The 16,256-nt window shown below is 34.5% G+C and overlaps 1 protein-coding gene across 1 annotated transcript; it reads right to left on the bottom strand.

Annotated features, from left to right (window-relative positions):
- Positions 1-806: 806 nt before the first annotated feature.
- Positions 807-16,167, bottom strand: LOC126809550 (inner centromere protein). Its single transcript, XM_050534178.2, has 12 exons — positions 16,073-16,167; positions 12,368-12,564; positions 12,013-12,084; positions 9,551-10,256; positions 7,195-7,260; positions 6,232-6,815; positions 4,972-5,068; positions 2,675-2,711; positions 2,102-2,126; positions 1,681-1,738; positions 1,177-1,293; positions 807-956 (listed from the first exon to the last, which is right to left on the bottom strand). Exons 2-12 carry the CDS (start codon positions 12,517-12,519, stop codon positions 807-809), a joined length of 2,064 nt encoding a protein of 687 aa, XP_050390135.2. The 5' UTR covers positions 12,520-12,564; positions 16,073-16,167.
- Positions 16,168-16,256: the final 89 nt, after the last annotated feature.

The raw sequence follows: 16,256 nt of genomic DNA, 5'->3' as shown, positions 1-16,256 counted from the left end.
TACCAGTGCCCTGGTTACCACAATGCACACATCTTGTCAAAAATAGATTCAGAATGAAGAAAATTGAATGAAATTTTTCAATATTTTTGAGCTATTATAGCAAGAATGGTCAGCTTTTTATCTAAATCTTACATAATGTATCTTTAAAGATACATTATGGGAGATTAGATAAAGAGCTGGCAGTTCTCAATATAATAGTTAAAAACTAGATAATGTAAAATTAAAATTCTTTTGAGTAGGATTGTTCTGCTCCAGTACAAGAAATAGAGCTAAACTTAAAGCTAGCTCCATATTTCGTCTCTTAATGGGTCTTCCCCCAATTCTTGCCCTTCTATGTGCCAAGAATTACATAGTAGTTTTAAATTTACTCATTTTCATTTTCTGCTTGACTTGAGAGTTTTAAATTAAAAAGGTCCTGTTTTTTTTAATTCTCAAATAACTATCATAAATAATGCTTAATTTTACCTCTGATTTTGTTTTTGCATTCTTTCCTCCCTTAATTTTTCTTCTTTAATTTTATCTTGCAGTGTTAATCGTTCTTCCATTTTCTTCACATTTTCATTCTGTTTATTGAATATAGATCTCTCTTGTTGCATCCTTAGTTCTGCAGCTTTCTTCATTCTTTCTTCTCTTAACCTAATAGAAGTATTTAAAGAAAAGGTCAGAATCTCATTTTTAGTTATATTAGATATTTGATGAGCTACTTGAAGACCATTGTTTGGTTAGCCACTTTTCACCTTGAGATTTGAACAGATTGTGAATTGTCTCATTAAATGCCTTGTGTAATTTGAGTACCGTAGTTACATTTAATAACTGACAAGTTTTGTCATCTCATAATTAGCAAACAACCTTTTACGTTCTTGCATCTGTTTATTCAACATTTCTCTCTTTCTCTGAACTCTGTCTTCATTTTTCTTTTCTTTCTCCATTATTTCTCTTTTTTTCTGATCAATCGACTAAAACACATTGTTTTTTTATATTTTAAACTAAATCATATTTGTAAATAAATATATAACATTCACCATTAAACAATCAAATTACTTTTATCTATTTACAACAATATAGCTAACCTATAACTTCTATTTACTAAATTTCTCAAACAGTAAGCAGACTTTTCAGAGGGTTCTTTCCTAACAAAATCTTTATACTTCAGATTAATAAAAGTATAGGTCTTACCAGTGCTTTCACAGGAGTGTTCCGTTTAACAAATGAATTAACAAATCCTGACAATAAATTAGTGGGTCTATTAGCAGATCTACACGCAGAATTGTTGAGTCCTACAGGTCGAACAATCTAAAACAAAGGTTTTTTTTGTCTGTATAAGTTATCCAACAAAAGATAAGCCAGAATTAAATTACATGTATTTTCTTTTATAATTTCTCATACTTATATGCCACCCATAAGACAACTTTAGCCAGGTAAAGACATGCAAAATACACTATTCACGCTGTGTTACAATTTAATGCATCTGGACAACCAGGGAGTTGATCCAACCATATCTGAACCCCAGTATACATCAGAGACTAATTACATTTGTCATAATATCTTGACATAGGGAAGATAAAGAATCTTCCATTGTCTTCCTTATGTCACACAAAAATTCTCTTCCTATTGAAAAGTTCAAGTCTTAAGTTCTATCTAAAATACAATATTAACAACAGGAATATATTAAAGACTTACTTTAGGTCTATGTTTCGGTGATGTATAATCATCACTATCATTCTCCATACTTTCATATCTATAATAATTATAGTAGGTTTTTATAAATTTTGTGGATAAATAAAATAATTATTTTATTACATTTACCACTGCAATAACTTGTGTTTTTTTCCAAATTTTATTTATACTAACAATAATTTGTGATTTATTTAGAAATCAAATATGAAAAGTTATTGTTTATCTTATAATTGGGAGGAAAACCGGATATATTGCCAGACAAAGAAACATTAGCTTACACCAAACAATAGTTTTCCAAGCCATTTGATAAAGAGGATGATTCTGTATGATCTACCAAAAACTATTCCTACCCAAAAGACATTAATGTGATAATTTTAGATTTGCTTGCGCCAAATAAATAAACGCTTTAACGTAAAATACTTACTGATCAGAGTCTAAAGATGCTCTACCTGAAAACAAATAAATATTTAATTTACATTAAAAAAACCCACAATAATACTTACAGGTAACAACATCATAAATTCACAATACTTTTAATCATACTCTGATAATTTACAACACTATAAATCATTTAAAGATACATTATGAGAGATTCGATAATGAGTTGGCAGTTCTCACTATAATACTCAGTTAAAAACTAGATAATCTAAAGGCAATTTGCTGAAAATTTCATTCAAATTGATCCACTATGAACCGAGAACTAAGCGGTTGATATTTTCGGCTAGCCTTGATCATCATTACTAAAGTCAGTACGATAATAGTCTTGATTATCCATTTAATCGTTAAATCGTGAAGGAAAGTTATGCAGTAAATCGGCTCATAATCCACCAAAGATCGCAGGCTAGTGATGCCATCTAGAGTTGATTATGGTTAATTAATGTCTAATTAATAATTTAGATAACATTACAGGCCTAAAGAAAGACCTGCAATAGACAGATTTAGCTCTTGCATAATGTATGTTTAAGTTTTCCCATTATCGTAAGAATAAAAATCTCACCTGGCGTTTTAGGGCCATCATGCAATTCATTTTCGGGCTGAAAAAAGAAAAAAAAAGCTTTAAGGGTAGAAATCAAGCTCTTTGTAGATCTTACTATAACTACTTAAAGGGTCCTCTGAAGATGACCACTATTTACAAGATGAAGGAAACCACAGAATCAATAGTTTTGTTTAATGGCAACTTGTAACCTTTTTGTTATAAATACATGCAGCTTCTGATATGTATATGTACATAATGATATAGTTACATATGTATGTACTATTATATATTTTTCATGTTAATTAAATCTCATGTTATTATTAACTTCATTTATTTTGTGGCTTGTGAAAAGAGACTACATTTTCCTAAGCAACAATTTGCAATTGGGTGCTGGCAAACTAACAGTCATAAAGATAGGTTGCCAGGCAACGTAAATACGTCCGCAGCAGCTAAATTGTCCGCGCGGTCGACAAGGGTTGCCGCATATTTATTTTTTTGTCGGTAATTGGGGGCATTTACAAGACAATTTCATACAGATCAGATTATAATTTTTGTCGTTTGTGGGTTCACAAGGTTCTACAAACTAAAACAAGGGCCTTTACTCTGGAAGTAATTTACTGAAAATTTTGAAATATGATAGGTTTTTTTGTTTGACTAATTTAAATAATGCATATAAATTTCATACAGATCAGAAAATAACTTTTGTCATTCGACGGTTCACAAGGTTCACAGAGTAAAACAATGGCCATAACTCTAGAAATAATTAACAGAAATTGCTGAAATTCAATAAATCCCCGTTTCACAAATTTAAATGATGCATATAAATTGCATATATATCGGATGATAACTTTCATAACTCTAGAAGTAATTATTGTAGATTGATGAAATTCAATAGGCTTTGTGGTTTCACTAATCTAATTGGTGCATATAAATTTCATAAAGACCAGATGATAACTTTTGGCGTTCGAGTGTTCACAAGGTTGAACAAAGTGAAACAAGGGCCATTAATCTCGACATAATAAACGGAAATTGCTAAAATTCAATAGGTTTCTTCGTTTCACTAATTTAAAGTTGCAATTGCAAATTTTCAAGTTATATTTTTAAAATGTATTAAAATAAAGCCTTAAAATAGATGGTATCCATTAACAGTCCTACCTTGTTAAAGAATAATCCTATTAATCCTATAATTCGCTATTGCCAGCTGAGAAATTAGCAAAAATATCATTTTTAACTTTCAAGTTATATTTTTAAAATGTATTAAAATAAAGCCTTAAAATAGATGGTATCCATTAACAGTCCTACCTTGTTAAAGAATAATCCTATTAATCCTATAATTCGCTATTGCCAGCTAAGAAATTGGCAAAAATATCATTTTTAACTTCAAATTCCAGCGTTGGAAAATGGCTGCCCCATGTTGTCAATAACAAAACAGGGGAGGTAATTGTGTTGTTATTTTCTGTGTCATAGATTTTTAAGGGCGGGAAATAATGCCCATGATCGTATAATAGTGATTTGATAACCTATTGAGCAAAAGACATAGAAATAATTATGTTTTGACTTTCTTAGAAAATTTGAAATTCTCGCTTTAAAGTAGCTAAGTCTCTAACTCAATATCATCCAAAATCTTCAACATTGAAAACACGATTTATTTGTCAAATTAAATCAACATTCATGTTGTGATCTTACCGGAAAAAGATGGGCTTTTGATATCCAATTTTTAAGACAAAATAAACATTTTACCATTTGTACACGAATCGTGTACCATAATTCGCTTCAGCCCCAGTTGTATCAAGAGACTCGAGGGACGAGGCCAGACACATTGCACCAAATCAAACGGCGTATGTAGACTGGAATAACCAGACGCTAGAAATTTGCACTCAATTGAGACTGCTGGCTTAGTTCGCCGAACATAACTGATTTGAAATTGGAGTAAAAACGGAAACCATTGAATGTTAATCCGTTTATATACATTCATATTACAGTATTATATGCGTTGCGACCCACTTTGGCAATTTCTAGGTCCCAAATGTTAGCGATTTAGCTCCTTTAAATAATGCATATAAATTTCACAAAGATCGGATGATAACTTTTGGCATTAGAGCGTTCACAAGGTTCAACAAAGTGAAACAAGGGCCCTAACTCTAAGACGTAATAAACAGTCCTTAGCATGGCAAGGTTTATGTGGAACTTAAACAAAACACAGTATTAATAATAAAGAGTTAGGACTGTAACAGTCGAGTGTATATCTAGTGATGGGTGTATAATTTTCATCCTTCCAATAAAGATGGTTGGACGTTTAATATTCAATGTTAAAATACCTCTTCATGAGTATTGGCATCTTGTTGTATACCAGTACATGATCTTTTACTTTTAGGTGCAGAACTCACTTCTTCACAATCATCAACTTGACGTTTTCTGCAATGTAATATTATTAAATTAAGATTTTACTTCAGGATATCTGTATGGGATTAGGGAACAGGCTTAGCCTACATGTATGTAAAACTCTGGTCCATACAGATTTAAAATTCACTTAAACTATGATTGCCGTACTGCCAGTACTGGCTCCACATTCAGCTACGCAGTTCAGTCTACCATCCACCAGCTCATTGAAGGCTCGGGATTATCGAGAATACATTATACAAAACATAATAGACGGCTCAAAAAAAAAAAAATTCACAATCAATATTGTAACCTAATATTTTAATATTCTTATTTAAAAGTAAAAAATATTACTAATATTAATTTTTTGCAGACCGTGCAATCTCCAGGGATATAAAGCTAGGCTATATGTATATAAGACGAATGTATTTAAACTCCACTGTAGCAATCTTTTATTGAGATAGTCTTAATTTTTTACTGTGCTGATGTATGTCAAAAAAAAAAATGACCCATAATAATTGATGTAAAATAATCAGTTCATAAATGTTGGACAAACTTGAGTAATATTTCATGTTTTGTTCTAGGGTCATTTGAACCTGTTTTTTATTTCAATATATTCAATAAATATTAGACAATAAAAAAGATGTTTGTGATCGCACATGGTAATAATATTCCGATGAATGTTGTTCCTAAAATTAGAGTAAATTTTTTATCTTCATCCATATCTAAGTCCATGTGGAGTATACATGTATGACGAAGGCCAGACTTCCATGGAAAAGAGTATCTACTTAAATCCCGAACGATATGGTACTTTATAGTGAGTCAGTGGGATTTGCGGTGGCTCAGGGAGTAAGGAGCAGACTTGCTAACCCGGAAGTCTCGAGTTTGCTCCTCAGGATTTTTCAGCGTGGTTTTACCTTTGTAGTCGTGGAGGATGGAGGGACTGGCAAGGAACAGTGTTTAGTAGTTTGGATGAAATGAAAAACTGGGGTACTGTACATGAGTATGGCTTCCACCTAAAAGATTCCCTTGCAACTGTTAATTCAAAATAAGAGTAGGCCATAGTTCCGCTATTCAGGCAAAATATACCTCATAGCACGGTGTCTTCATTAGCCCAGTCAGTACAGAAAAGTACATATAATATGTTAAACTCCATTTCATTTATTGAGTCATGTCAATGTAAATGATTATATTTATACCTGTTGTTTTTCGGTTCAGATACTTCTGGTGTATGGAACACTTCGTCTGTATTACTTCCCTCTAGGATTGGAGATTGCTGATATTGTTTAGATTGGGATCTAGTGGAACGTGTTGGCTTCAAACTGTCATGGTTAATAGTCTTTTCATTGTCCATCTCTAAATTTTTCAAGCTAACAGCACTAGATTGAGCACTTAAAACTCCAGAAATACCTGAATCTCTATCACGATGAGATGAGTCTTTACGACCTCTGCTGCCACGTCTAGTTTTAAGTCCTGTATCACAATCATCTGACGACCCAGTATCCATTACGACCTCACTCTCCGATGAACACGCTTTATCCATAGAGTTTTTCTTGCTTACAGGTTTCATAATCTCATCACATGACTCATTTTCTGATTTAAGAGGAGTTCTACATGTGGATTTAGATGTTCGAGGCCGAGGTACAGGTGTGCCATCTTTCTTAACAGGTGATTGATATGTTGTAACAGTATCTTTCGATTCATTTTTATTTTCATCAGCATCATTTTTAGTACTGTCTTTATCAATAGACGTACATGTACTTTCTGATTCATCAGTACTCATCTAAAAGTATAGCATTTATAGATAAGGGTGCATATATGATTTAAATAAACTTAATTTACTGACAAGGAAAGATATAACTAATGCCTAAAGTGGGAACCCGGTTTGCATATGAAATCTCTAACATGATGATTTGACCTTCACTGATAAGATAAACATGTGTACAATGTATCTCGCATGTAGCAGTGAAAAAAAACCCCAAACTTGAAAACAATCACGAAATCTCTATAAATCATTACGGCAGCAATATCATCAAATGCTGTCTTTGCTTTCAGATATATCTTAAGGACCTTAACATATCGCACACTGTTATCCTCCACTGACCACTTATGACTCTACATGTATATTTAGAAAGTATGTTTGAATTGAATAACCACTATACCTCAATTTGTTCCTTCTTTTTAAGACGTAATCGCGTTCTAGGTTTACGTTTTGGTTCTTCAATAACCTAAAAGGGAGTTTTTAATAATAGTTATATATTTAATAATGGAAGAAGCTACAATGTATTAGACACCTGAAAATTTCTAATTGTTTGTGGATTAAATATTCTGTTTTCTGGGGCATTGTTTCCTCCAAATAATTGGGTGTCATTAGGGCTAGCAGAAAATATCGATACTGCTGATAACCATCGGTAAAGTGTTTCGAAGATCGATACAGATTTAAAACATTGATAATTGCGCAATTATTGGCATTCCATAAAAAATAATCCTTATCAAAGTATTCTTTGCAATGCCTGCTTGGGCCTACAATATAGCTCGGTAGCTGTACATGTAATTTAACAGAAAAGTCATTCAAGCTATCAACACACCTGCTTCATTTTCACGTGGGATGCCAGTGACACGGCACAGAGTAAAAATACCAGCGCTAAGAGATGTCGACCGCTTATGATGAGAGCAAATAAACTGTTGTTACTATGAAATGTTTACATGTAGACTCCATTTCAAAGGGAAACAAGCCAACAGTGAGGCTGATGTCCCCCGCCGAAATAGGAAAATAATTAGAGGACACATATAAATTTATCACAAATTATCTTTTACAAAGTATTGAACAATCAAACAGTATATCTTTACTTATAGTCTAACAATCAAAGTAGGAGAGTTATTGTTTTCCAAAGTCTCGACCAATCAAATTGCGTATCGCTCTGCTTACCCTGAGCAGAAAATGCTCATTATCAAACTTAGTCAAGGTATTACTGTAATGAAACTATACACCAAGTTTCATCAAACTCACTTAATTAGAACTAAAGTTATCGTGTCCCAAAGCATCAACCAATCAAATTGCTTATCTCTGCTTACCCTAAGCGGAAAATGCTCATCTTCGAACTCCATCAAGGCATTGACCTAATCAACACATACACCAAGTTTGAACATTCTAGCTCAATTAGGAAGAGAGTTATCGTGCCCCAAAGTATCAACCAATCAAATTGCTGCTTACCCTGAGCAGAAAATGCTCATTATCAAACTTAGTCAAGGTATTACTGTAATGAAACTATACTATACACCAAGTTTCATCAATCTCACTTAATTAGAACTAAAGTTATCGTGTCCCAAAGCATCAACCAATCAAATTGCTTATCTCTGCTTACCCTAAGCGGAAAATGCTCATCTTCGAACTCCATCAAGGCATTGACCTAATCAACACATACACCAAGTTTGAACATTCTAGCTCAATTAGGAAGAGAGTTATCGTGCCCCAAAGTATCAACCAATCAAATTGCTTATCTCTGCTTACCCTAAGCGGAAAATGCTCATCTTCGAACTCCATCAAGGCATTGACCTAATAAACACATACACCAAGTTTGAACATTCTAGCTCAATTAAAAGTTATCGTGTCCCAAAGCATCAACCAATCAAATTGCTTATCTCTGCTTACCCTAAGCGGAAAATGCTCATCTTCGAACTCCATCAAGGCATTGACCTAATCAACACATACACCAAGTTTGAACATTCTAGCCCAATTAGGAAGAGAGTTATCGTGTCCCAAAGCATCAACCAATCAAATTGCTTATCTCTGCTTACCCTAAGCGGAAAATGCTCATCTTCGAACTCCATCAAGGCATTGACCTAATAAACACATACACCAAGTTTGAACATTCTAGCTCAATTAGGAAGAGAGTTATTGTGTCCCAAAAAGTGTGACGGACAGACAGACGGACAGACAGACGGACGGACAGACAGACGGACAGACAGACGGACGAACCCATTTTAATAGTCCCCTGCTTTCTTCGAAAGGCGGGGGACAATAACTACATTTTTTTCTGGTCATAAGCGACAAAAAGTCAACACCTTGGTTTTGGTATGGAATGCTATTATTCTATTGTCAAATCAATGAATTAAATTCTGCATGTAAAAGCTTACATAATGATATTACAGCATAAACTCACATGTAAATCGTAATTCATATACAAATTATGAATGTCTTCCAAACATATTTCAAGTCAAAATAATTCGCCGATATTATCAATTGTTGATCGGCAGATGGTCGGTGATTATCGATACTTAAAAGCAGTATCGATTACCAGCCCTAGGTGTCATGAGGGAAGTAGGCTACTGTGCTCCTCTGTGCGAGATGTCTTGTGGTGGGTTTACATGTACATACATGTACATGTATATAGTTATCAATAGATGCAGTTATAACATTTTCAACTGAGTAAGCCATGCACTGTTTGTTATATGTTTTAATGAGCAGTTGTGCTGCATTTTATTTTTTGATAATTGAAAAAATACAATTCATCTCACCTCAGTGACTTCTTCTGAATATTCAGCTTCTACCAGTCGAGTACCAGTATTATGATGACCATGAACAGATAAACGTTTAACTTTTGATGACAATACTTTTAGTGATTTTCTTGATGATCGTCTTTTCTGTGCTGTTTTCTCCTTTATGATGGATTCGTTCAAGTTTTCTACATTTGCTTTATCAAGACAAGATACTGTTTTAGAGTGTTTAACAGTATCTGGCGTATTATATTCGGGTGTATTATCCACTGATATACAATGTTTATTTTTATTTACAGGTGTGACAGCTGGACTGTGACTGGATCGTTTACCAAGCATCTCTTCATAAGCTGAAGCTCTTTGCTTAACAGAATATTTTTCCTTATTATAAGGAGAATTTTTTGATTGGTTTGCAACACCAATGGCTGTTTTGTTTAGCGTACTTCTGCTGGTTGATTTGGCAACTGGTGTCATTTCAGCATCTGATAATTCTAATTCAGAGCAATCACTCATTTTAGATAAGTTTGTAGATGTTAACTTAGGAGATATTTTCTGACGGGGATTCTCACTCGATCCAGAATTCTGTTTCTTTCCACGTGTTTTCCTTGCAGGTTCTTTGGTCTTGTTCTCTTTATTATATAGTACTTTTTGTCGAGCTGTCTGTCTTGTTTTACGACTAGGTGGCGTACCTTCTTCATCATCAGCATCACTTTCTGTTTCTATTTCTCTGAAAAAATAGTATAGATAAAAGTAAGCTTATTATACTAAAATTAATATCATTTCTACAAATTGACCATCCTATTTTTAAGCACTATATCCGTTGATCAGCAATTCTCGCAGACAGTGTGGACACAGTTGATGCCCATTTCTAGTCTAAACTTTCAAATATCATTCCGAATAATAATAATAATCTATACTAATATTTGTGACTGCCGTTTGTCTGTCTGTTCGGGGTTGGCGGCTACACTAGGTCTGCCCAGAGTCTGAAATTAGGGGTATAGGGGTAGCTCGGACCGGGGAGTAACATAGGCCAGGTAGCGTTAGTCTACCACTTCCGGTTTTCGGAGTTATGACCCCCGAGCGAAGCGGGGTTGGCGGCTACACTAGGTCTGCCCCGTGTCTGATTGCGCTCACTCCATCCATATTGCATGCTCTAAGCGCATGGAAGATAATAGCTAATCCTGATAATATGTAACAAACATTTTTGAGTTTTGAGTTTTGATTTGAACACAGCTAATGTTTAAGAACTCGTATCTCCAATGTTAAGTTGTTTAAATCTAGTTAAAATTTTGAATATCCGATGCCATCGAGAGTCGATTATGGTCTTGTTTTGTTAATAAAAGTCTAATTAATAGTTTATATAACATTTCAGGCCTAAAGAATAAACCAGCGATGCTAGTTTTAGTTTTAAATAGGGTTTACCATTATGATTTTTTTATTAATTTTATACACATGCTGACAGAGGCTTAATTTTAAAAATATTGTCATTATTATTGAAAAACATTGCTATAGTTGTACAGAATTTTTAATGTAAAGCAATTTCAATTATGGTTGTCACGTGATCACTGTGCGGTATGTCTATCATTGACGAATTCAGGTGATTTACAAATACTACAAATTGTGTTATAAAGAAATACCATGGTGCTGCATCAGCTTATATTCATAGAAAAAACGAAGACAGTAATTTATTCAGAAATATTATTGACATGAATTTTAAGTCGACGCATTCACTTTATATGTACTTCCTTTCCTCTGATCTTTCTGCGCTTCCCTTGGAAACTATAATTATTATTATTGGTTGGGCCTGCATGTCACCTGAAGGACCCACATGATCATGTGTCACACAAGTCCTGTGGGCCTGTGCTTGGAAAATGTATGTTTCGGACACCGACCAATGTTGTGGAAAAACTACATTGGATGAAATGTCTCCACTAACACAAGGATCAAACTCCACCTTAACTGCATCTTTTGTAGTACTATTCGATCTTCAGCTTCACGTTGCCTACACTTCTGTGATGAAAATTATAACTACAGTTCAGGTTTTATTTCTTTCCGGTTTTTTTTATATAAAAAACTTCTAGCATTAGTCGGAAATCGTCTTCACTTTCAAATCAGTAAATGGCCAATATGTAAGGCAATGTGAGATTTGCCAAATGCTACCCCCCCCCACTCTATTTTATACTATAGTGCCAACACCATAACTGGTTTGCGTCATAGACTGACCACGGTTCCAGTTTACAAATATGGAATAGGCATACCCCCTGGGAGAGATTTATACTAAATTTGGTCAACAGACACATTCCATTCCTGACCATGAAGATTACATATAAATGACGTGTTTATTAACCTATAGTTCAATTCATGTCGATTTCTATTATTTCAGGTGTTATTTTGCTTGACCAAGAATCTATAAACACTATTAGTCAAGGACATTATATTATTACACTTTCCAAAATACCAAACCTAGTGGTACTTAAACTTACTTTTTCTTTTTAACGATTCTTCTTCGTGGCTTCTTAGATGATGGAGTCTTTGGCAATAACTCAACTTCGGGTCTAGAAGTATATTAACCCACATTTATATATAATATTATTAATAAGCTTATATCCATAAGAAGTTATACATTAATTAATATTATTACCTTTTATCATGCATGTTTTTCACTTCATTTCTAAATTTTCCCCCAAAATTCAGTCATTTCATTATTATGGGTGTGAATGGAGGTGTGGTACATGTTTAATAAATTTAAGAGAAATCTAGACCACGTCAATCAATATCTGAATACAGGGTAAATGTAATTCAGTCTGGGAGTTATGATAAAATGTAACAAGTACTTACGTAACTAATGCTTTTTTGCATGCTTCTAAAATCTCATCCAGCCACAAAAAATCTTCTTCATAGTCCAGCATCAAATTGGCAAGGTCTCCTTCTACTGCTTCCAGGTGAGACACACCTAAAGTGTGCGGTACCCTTGAATACAGTGTCGCCATCTTCACTGGTTGACAATACCTACAATATCAAATTCTGTAAACAATCTGAAAAAAAAAACAAATCAAAAAAAATCTATCTTTAACTAGTTCAGCGCAGCACTCGCCCTCTACATTTCAAAGATTAGAATTACTGTATTTCTCCTAGTTACCTAATTTTCATCTTCTCTTGCCGACGTACTTAAATTTGTGCGCTGACCTGCTTATTTAGACGAATATTAGTCTGGATGTGTTGTCAATATTTGAAAAAAATAGATCATTGGTTAGATTATCCGGTCTTTTACATTATCATAAGGGAGGCAACTAGTACCAAAACAATTAATTCAAGAATGTCATTTCAAATAATCCATTTGATTGCATGCCAGTTCAATATCCAGCACTCTTATTTTTTTATTGTAAAATTTCTCACTTCATGGATGGACCATATCTGTTTTTTAAAATCAATCCTAATTCGTCGTCACGATTCATATTTGTTTATATTATTATCAATGCAAGAATTATGGGATTTATTGCGTGAAGGGGCACAACTCTTACTTGACTTGGCCAGAAGATACTGGATAATCAACCACATTTAAAACCAAACTCCCGGTTACGCATGGGCAATGGACTTTTTGTCAAATATTGACAAAGGTCCCAGACCTCCGTACGTTGAAGACTAGGAGGTTCTGGGTGACCGAGACTATCCCGGCACAGATTTCAAGCGCCAATTAAAAATATAAGCCATCAAATACACAAGATAGACTTTAATGTATGTTATATAGTAGGATAATTCAAGTTTCATTATCAAACTTTTTCAGAATTTTAATCTCTGTCCCACATGACCAAAACTGAAGGTGAAAATGGGTATATATTTTGCATGTTTTCACTATTCTCAGTGTGCAATGAATTTCGAGACTGGATATTTGGAAGAGTATACATCCCATCGACTCAGAATCTTTTGTAAATTGATAAATGACAAACTGACATTAACTATATGCCAATTTTGGAGGTTGTGTATACAATATTAGCGACTTTGCCAGAGGCTGTGGAAATCCTGAAAAAAAAGTGAATGGTTCATTTGTTCCCCATTTTGCCACCTGGTGGCACGATACTGTGTGAATCGCACATTGCGTGGGATGCTAAATTCGTAATCTACACCAAAAGTTGTCTTAGATTACAAAGTTAGAGTTCTACCCCTATTAGAAATGTGAGTTTAAATTAAAGCACCCGAAAACCTGAAAAAAATTACTGAGTCTATCTTATCTATATGATCCGTTTCTGTACCCTATTTTCAAATGGAAATATCTCGGCGAGTTTTCGACCTAGAGAGGTGACAAATCCTGAATAATCATGTGACACTCCAATGCAATTGTCAATATAAAAGTTTGTTAACGATAATCCGTGAGCTGCACGTTGACATGCTTGTCATAGATGGCAATACCAATCGATAAATTAGTGCGTACACGGCAAAGTTTTTTTGTGGAAAATATAAGAAATGGCAACGATCAAAGCGGGATAATTAAAGCTGATTAACTGATAATCCCGATGTTATTGCAGTATGTTCAAAGAAACCTAACGGTTCTTTGGTGGATGAGGAAAACGTGAGTTGTCAATCATCGAGAATGGCGGCCGTGTGTTGATTGTAGTTATATTGTTTCACGAAAAAACATTAGCAGTGGTCAGTCAATCAAGCTTGTTTACTATTTGATAAAAGAAAAACAACGAAGTATTACTAAATATACACAAATTTTCAACAATATATTATTGTCAAGTTTTATACTCGCAGATAAAACAAAACAAAGGAGAAGTTTTATACTCGCAGATAAAACAAAACAAAGGAGAACTAGCAGTGTTAATCGCGGTCTCAACAATCGCCGATCAACTAAATAAAACGAGACAACTAAGTCGATAGTTCAGCTCTGAACGTAAGTCCTCGTTACACTCGACCTCTACGTTCAGGGACCCTTCTATTGAATCCTTGTCGACCAGATTTGGTTTCCCAGTCAATTTTACTGGGCAACTTTTTACTGCTAACCGGTCGCGTGTCAGTGACTGCCTTGTAAACGCCTGTACAATATAAATCTTGGCGGACATCATTGAAAGGGTAACGCACAAATTTAAGAACTGGGCCATATAAGATGAAACGAAATTTAGGTAAGCCTGGGAGAAAAAAAATGAAATCTTTGAAAAGTTGAGAATCTTCAGTGATTTATTGCTTTGCCTAGCTAAATTACAATAATTTACAATCAAATTCTTTCAAAAATCCCAATTTTTTCGCACAAGGCTTACCTAAATTTCGTTTCATCTTATAAGCTTATGGCCGAGTTCTTAAATTTGTGCGTTACCCTTTCAATGATGTCCGCCAAGTCGGTTAGAAGACGGAGACATATTTTTTAACAGCGTGTTGTGTCGCTCATACTGACTCTAGCGAGGTAGGCAAGGTCTTATTTTCTCACTAAGATGTTCATTTATATTGTTCAGACGTTCACAGGGACTGACACGCGACCGGTTAGCAGTAAAAAGTTGCCCAGTAAAATTGACTGGGAAACCAAATCTGGTCGACAAGGATTCAATAGAAGGGTCCCTGAACGTATAGGTCGAGTGTAATGAGACCTACGTTCAGAGCTGAACTACTAAGTCGACTAAGACAGCTGTTACTATATTATATATAATATCTCATAAATAAATAGTCCCAACTGTCGTTTATATTGAGTCCCAAATGTCGTTTGTGTTGAGTCCCAATTGACGTCAATCAAGTCCCAAACGTCGTCAACGGAGTCCCAAATGTCGTTTATGTTGAGTCCCAAATGACTAGAAATGGTTCCACTATTGATGTCTTCCGCCTTACTCCAGCCACAGTAGTGGCTCATCCTACGAGAGTTCCTTTGCGCAAGTTTTTTAGTGAAATCACTACAAAAAGGTTACTGGCCTATACCTCCCTTAATTTACACATAAACTGACCCAAAACAGTACTGCACCTAGCTTAACATATAATAAATCAATTCCTATTGAAATAAAGGTGAAGCCTTACCGCATAATTATATGATTTGATGAAACTCAACGGCTACGCGAAATTTCAACTGGCGTGTCATGGCTGCCATGGCGGCTTGTTGTGTGTAATACGTTATTACAAGAAACGTCGCTATGCAAATGTAGAACGCATAACCACAAAGAAAAACTGTTCGGTAACTGTTTAGTGGCCCAGTCTTCACTATTTGTCATAGAATTACGTATTCCAATACAAACTGTAATGATATGTGTTGACAATTGTGCGTTTGAACCTATTTGAACTTGCGTAAGGATTCTTAGACTGTATCAATTGTAACGTTAAACACACAGTTTAACGTTACAAGTATAGTAACTACCAAATGACGCGAGTCCCAAATTTTGATTTATTTTGTGACAATTCAGAATCAGTGATTGCCATTGTCAATACTGTTTTACTCTTCTTTACGTTACGTAACGACTTAGTAACTGGGATCTATTGATGAATAAAGATATCGGCTACCTAACTGAACTGACTATGCTATAATTTTCAAAACGAAGGCCGGTTTGGCTTTGTTTATTTCATACTCACGCTGTATATAATCAACCTTCCGCCATTGATCATTCAAACTTCGTACGCCTTGGTTAAATCAACCAATGGAAGTGCGTCATTTTCGTTTCGTCATTTAAGCAGAGCGGGAATGGCTGAAGTAACCGTATTGTAGTATTTCATGTATTGGGTTCCGACCCACTGTTTTGCCTATTAAATTAAAAAT

This window comes from Patella vulgata, chromosome 2 (assembly GCF_932274485.2).
Source record: "Patella vulgata chromosome 2, xgPatVulg1.2, whole genome shotgun sequence".
NCBI lineage: Eukaryota > Metazoa > Mollusca > Gastropoda > Patellidae > Patella > Patella vulgata.
The sequence above is the reverse complement of the archived record's forward strand: the minus strand, read 5'-3'. Positions and strand labels throughout refer to the sequence as shown.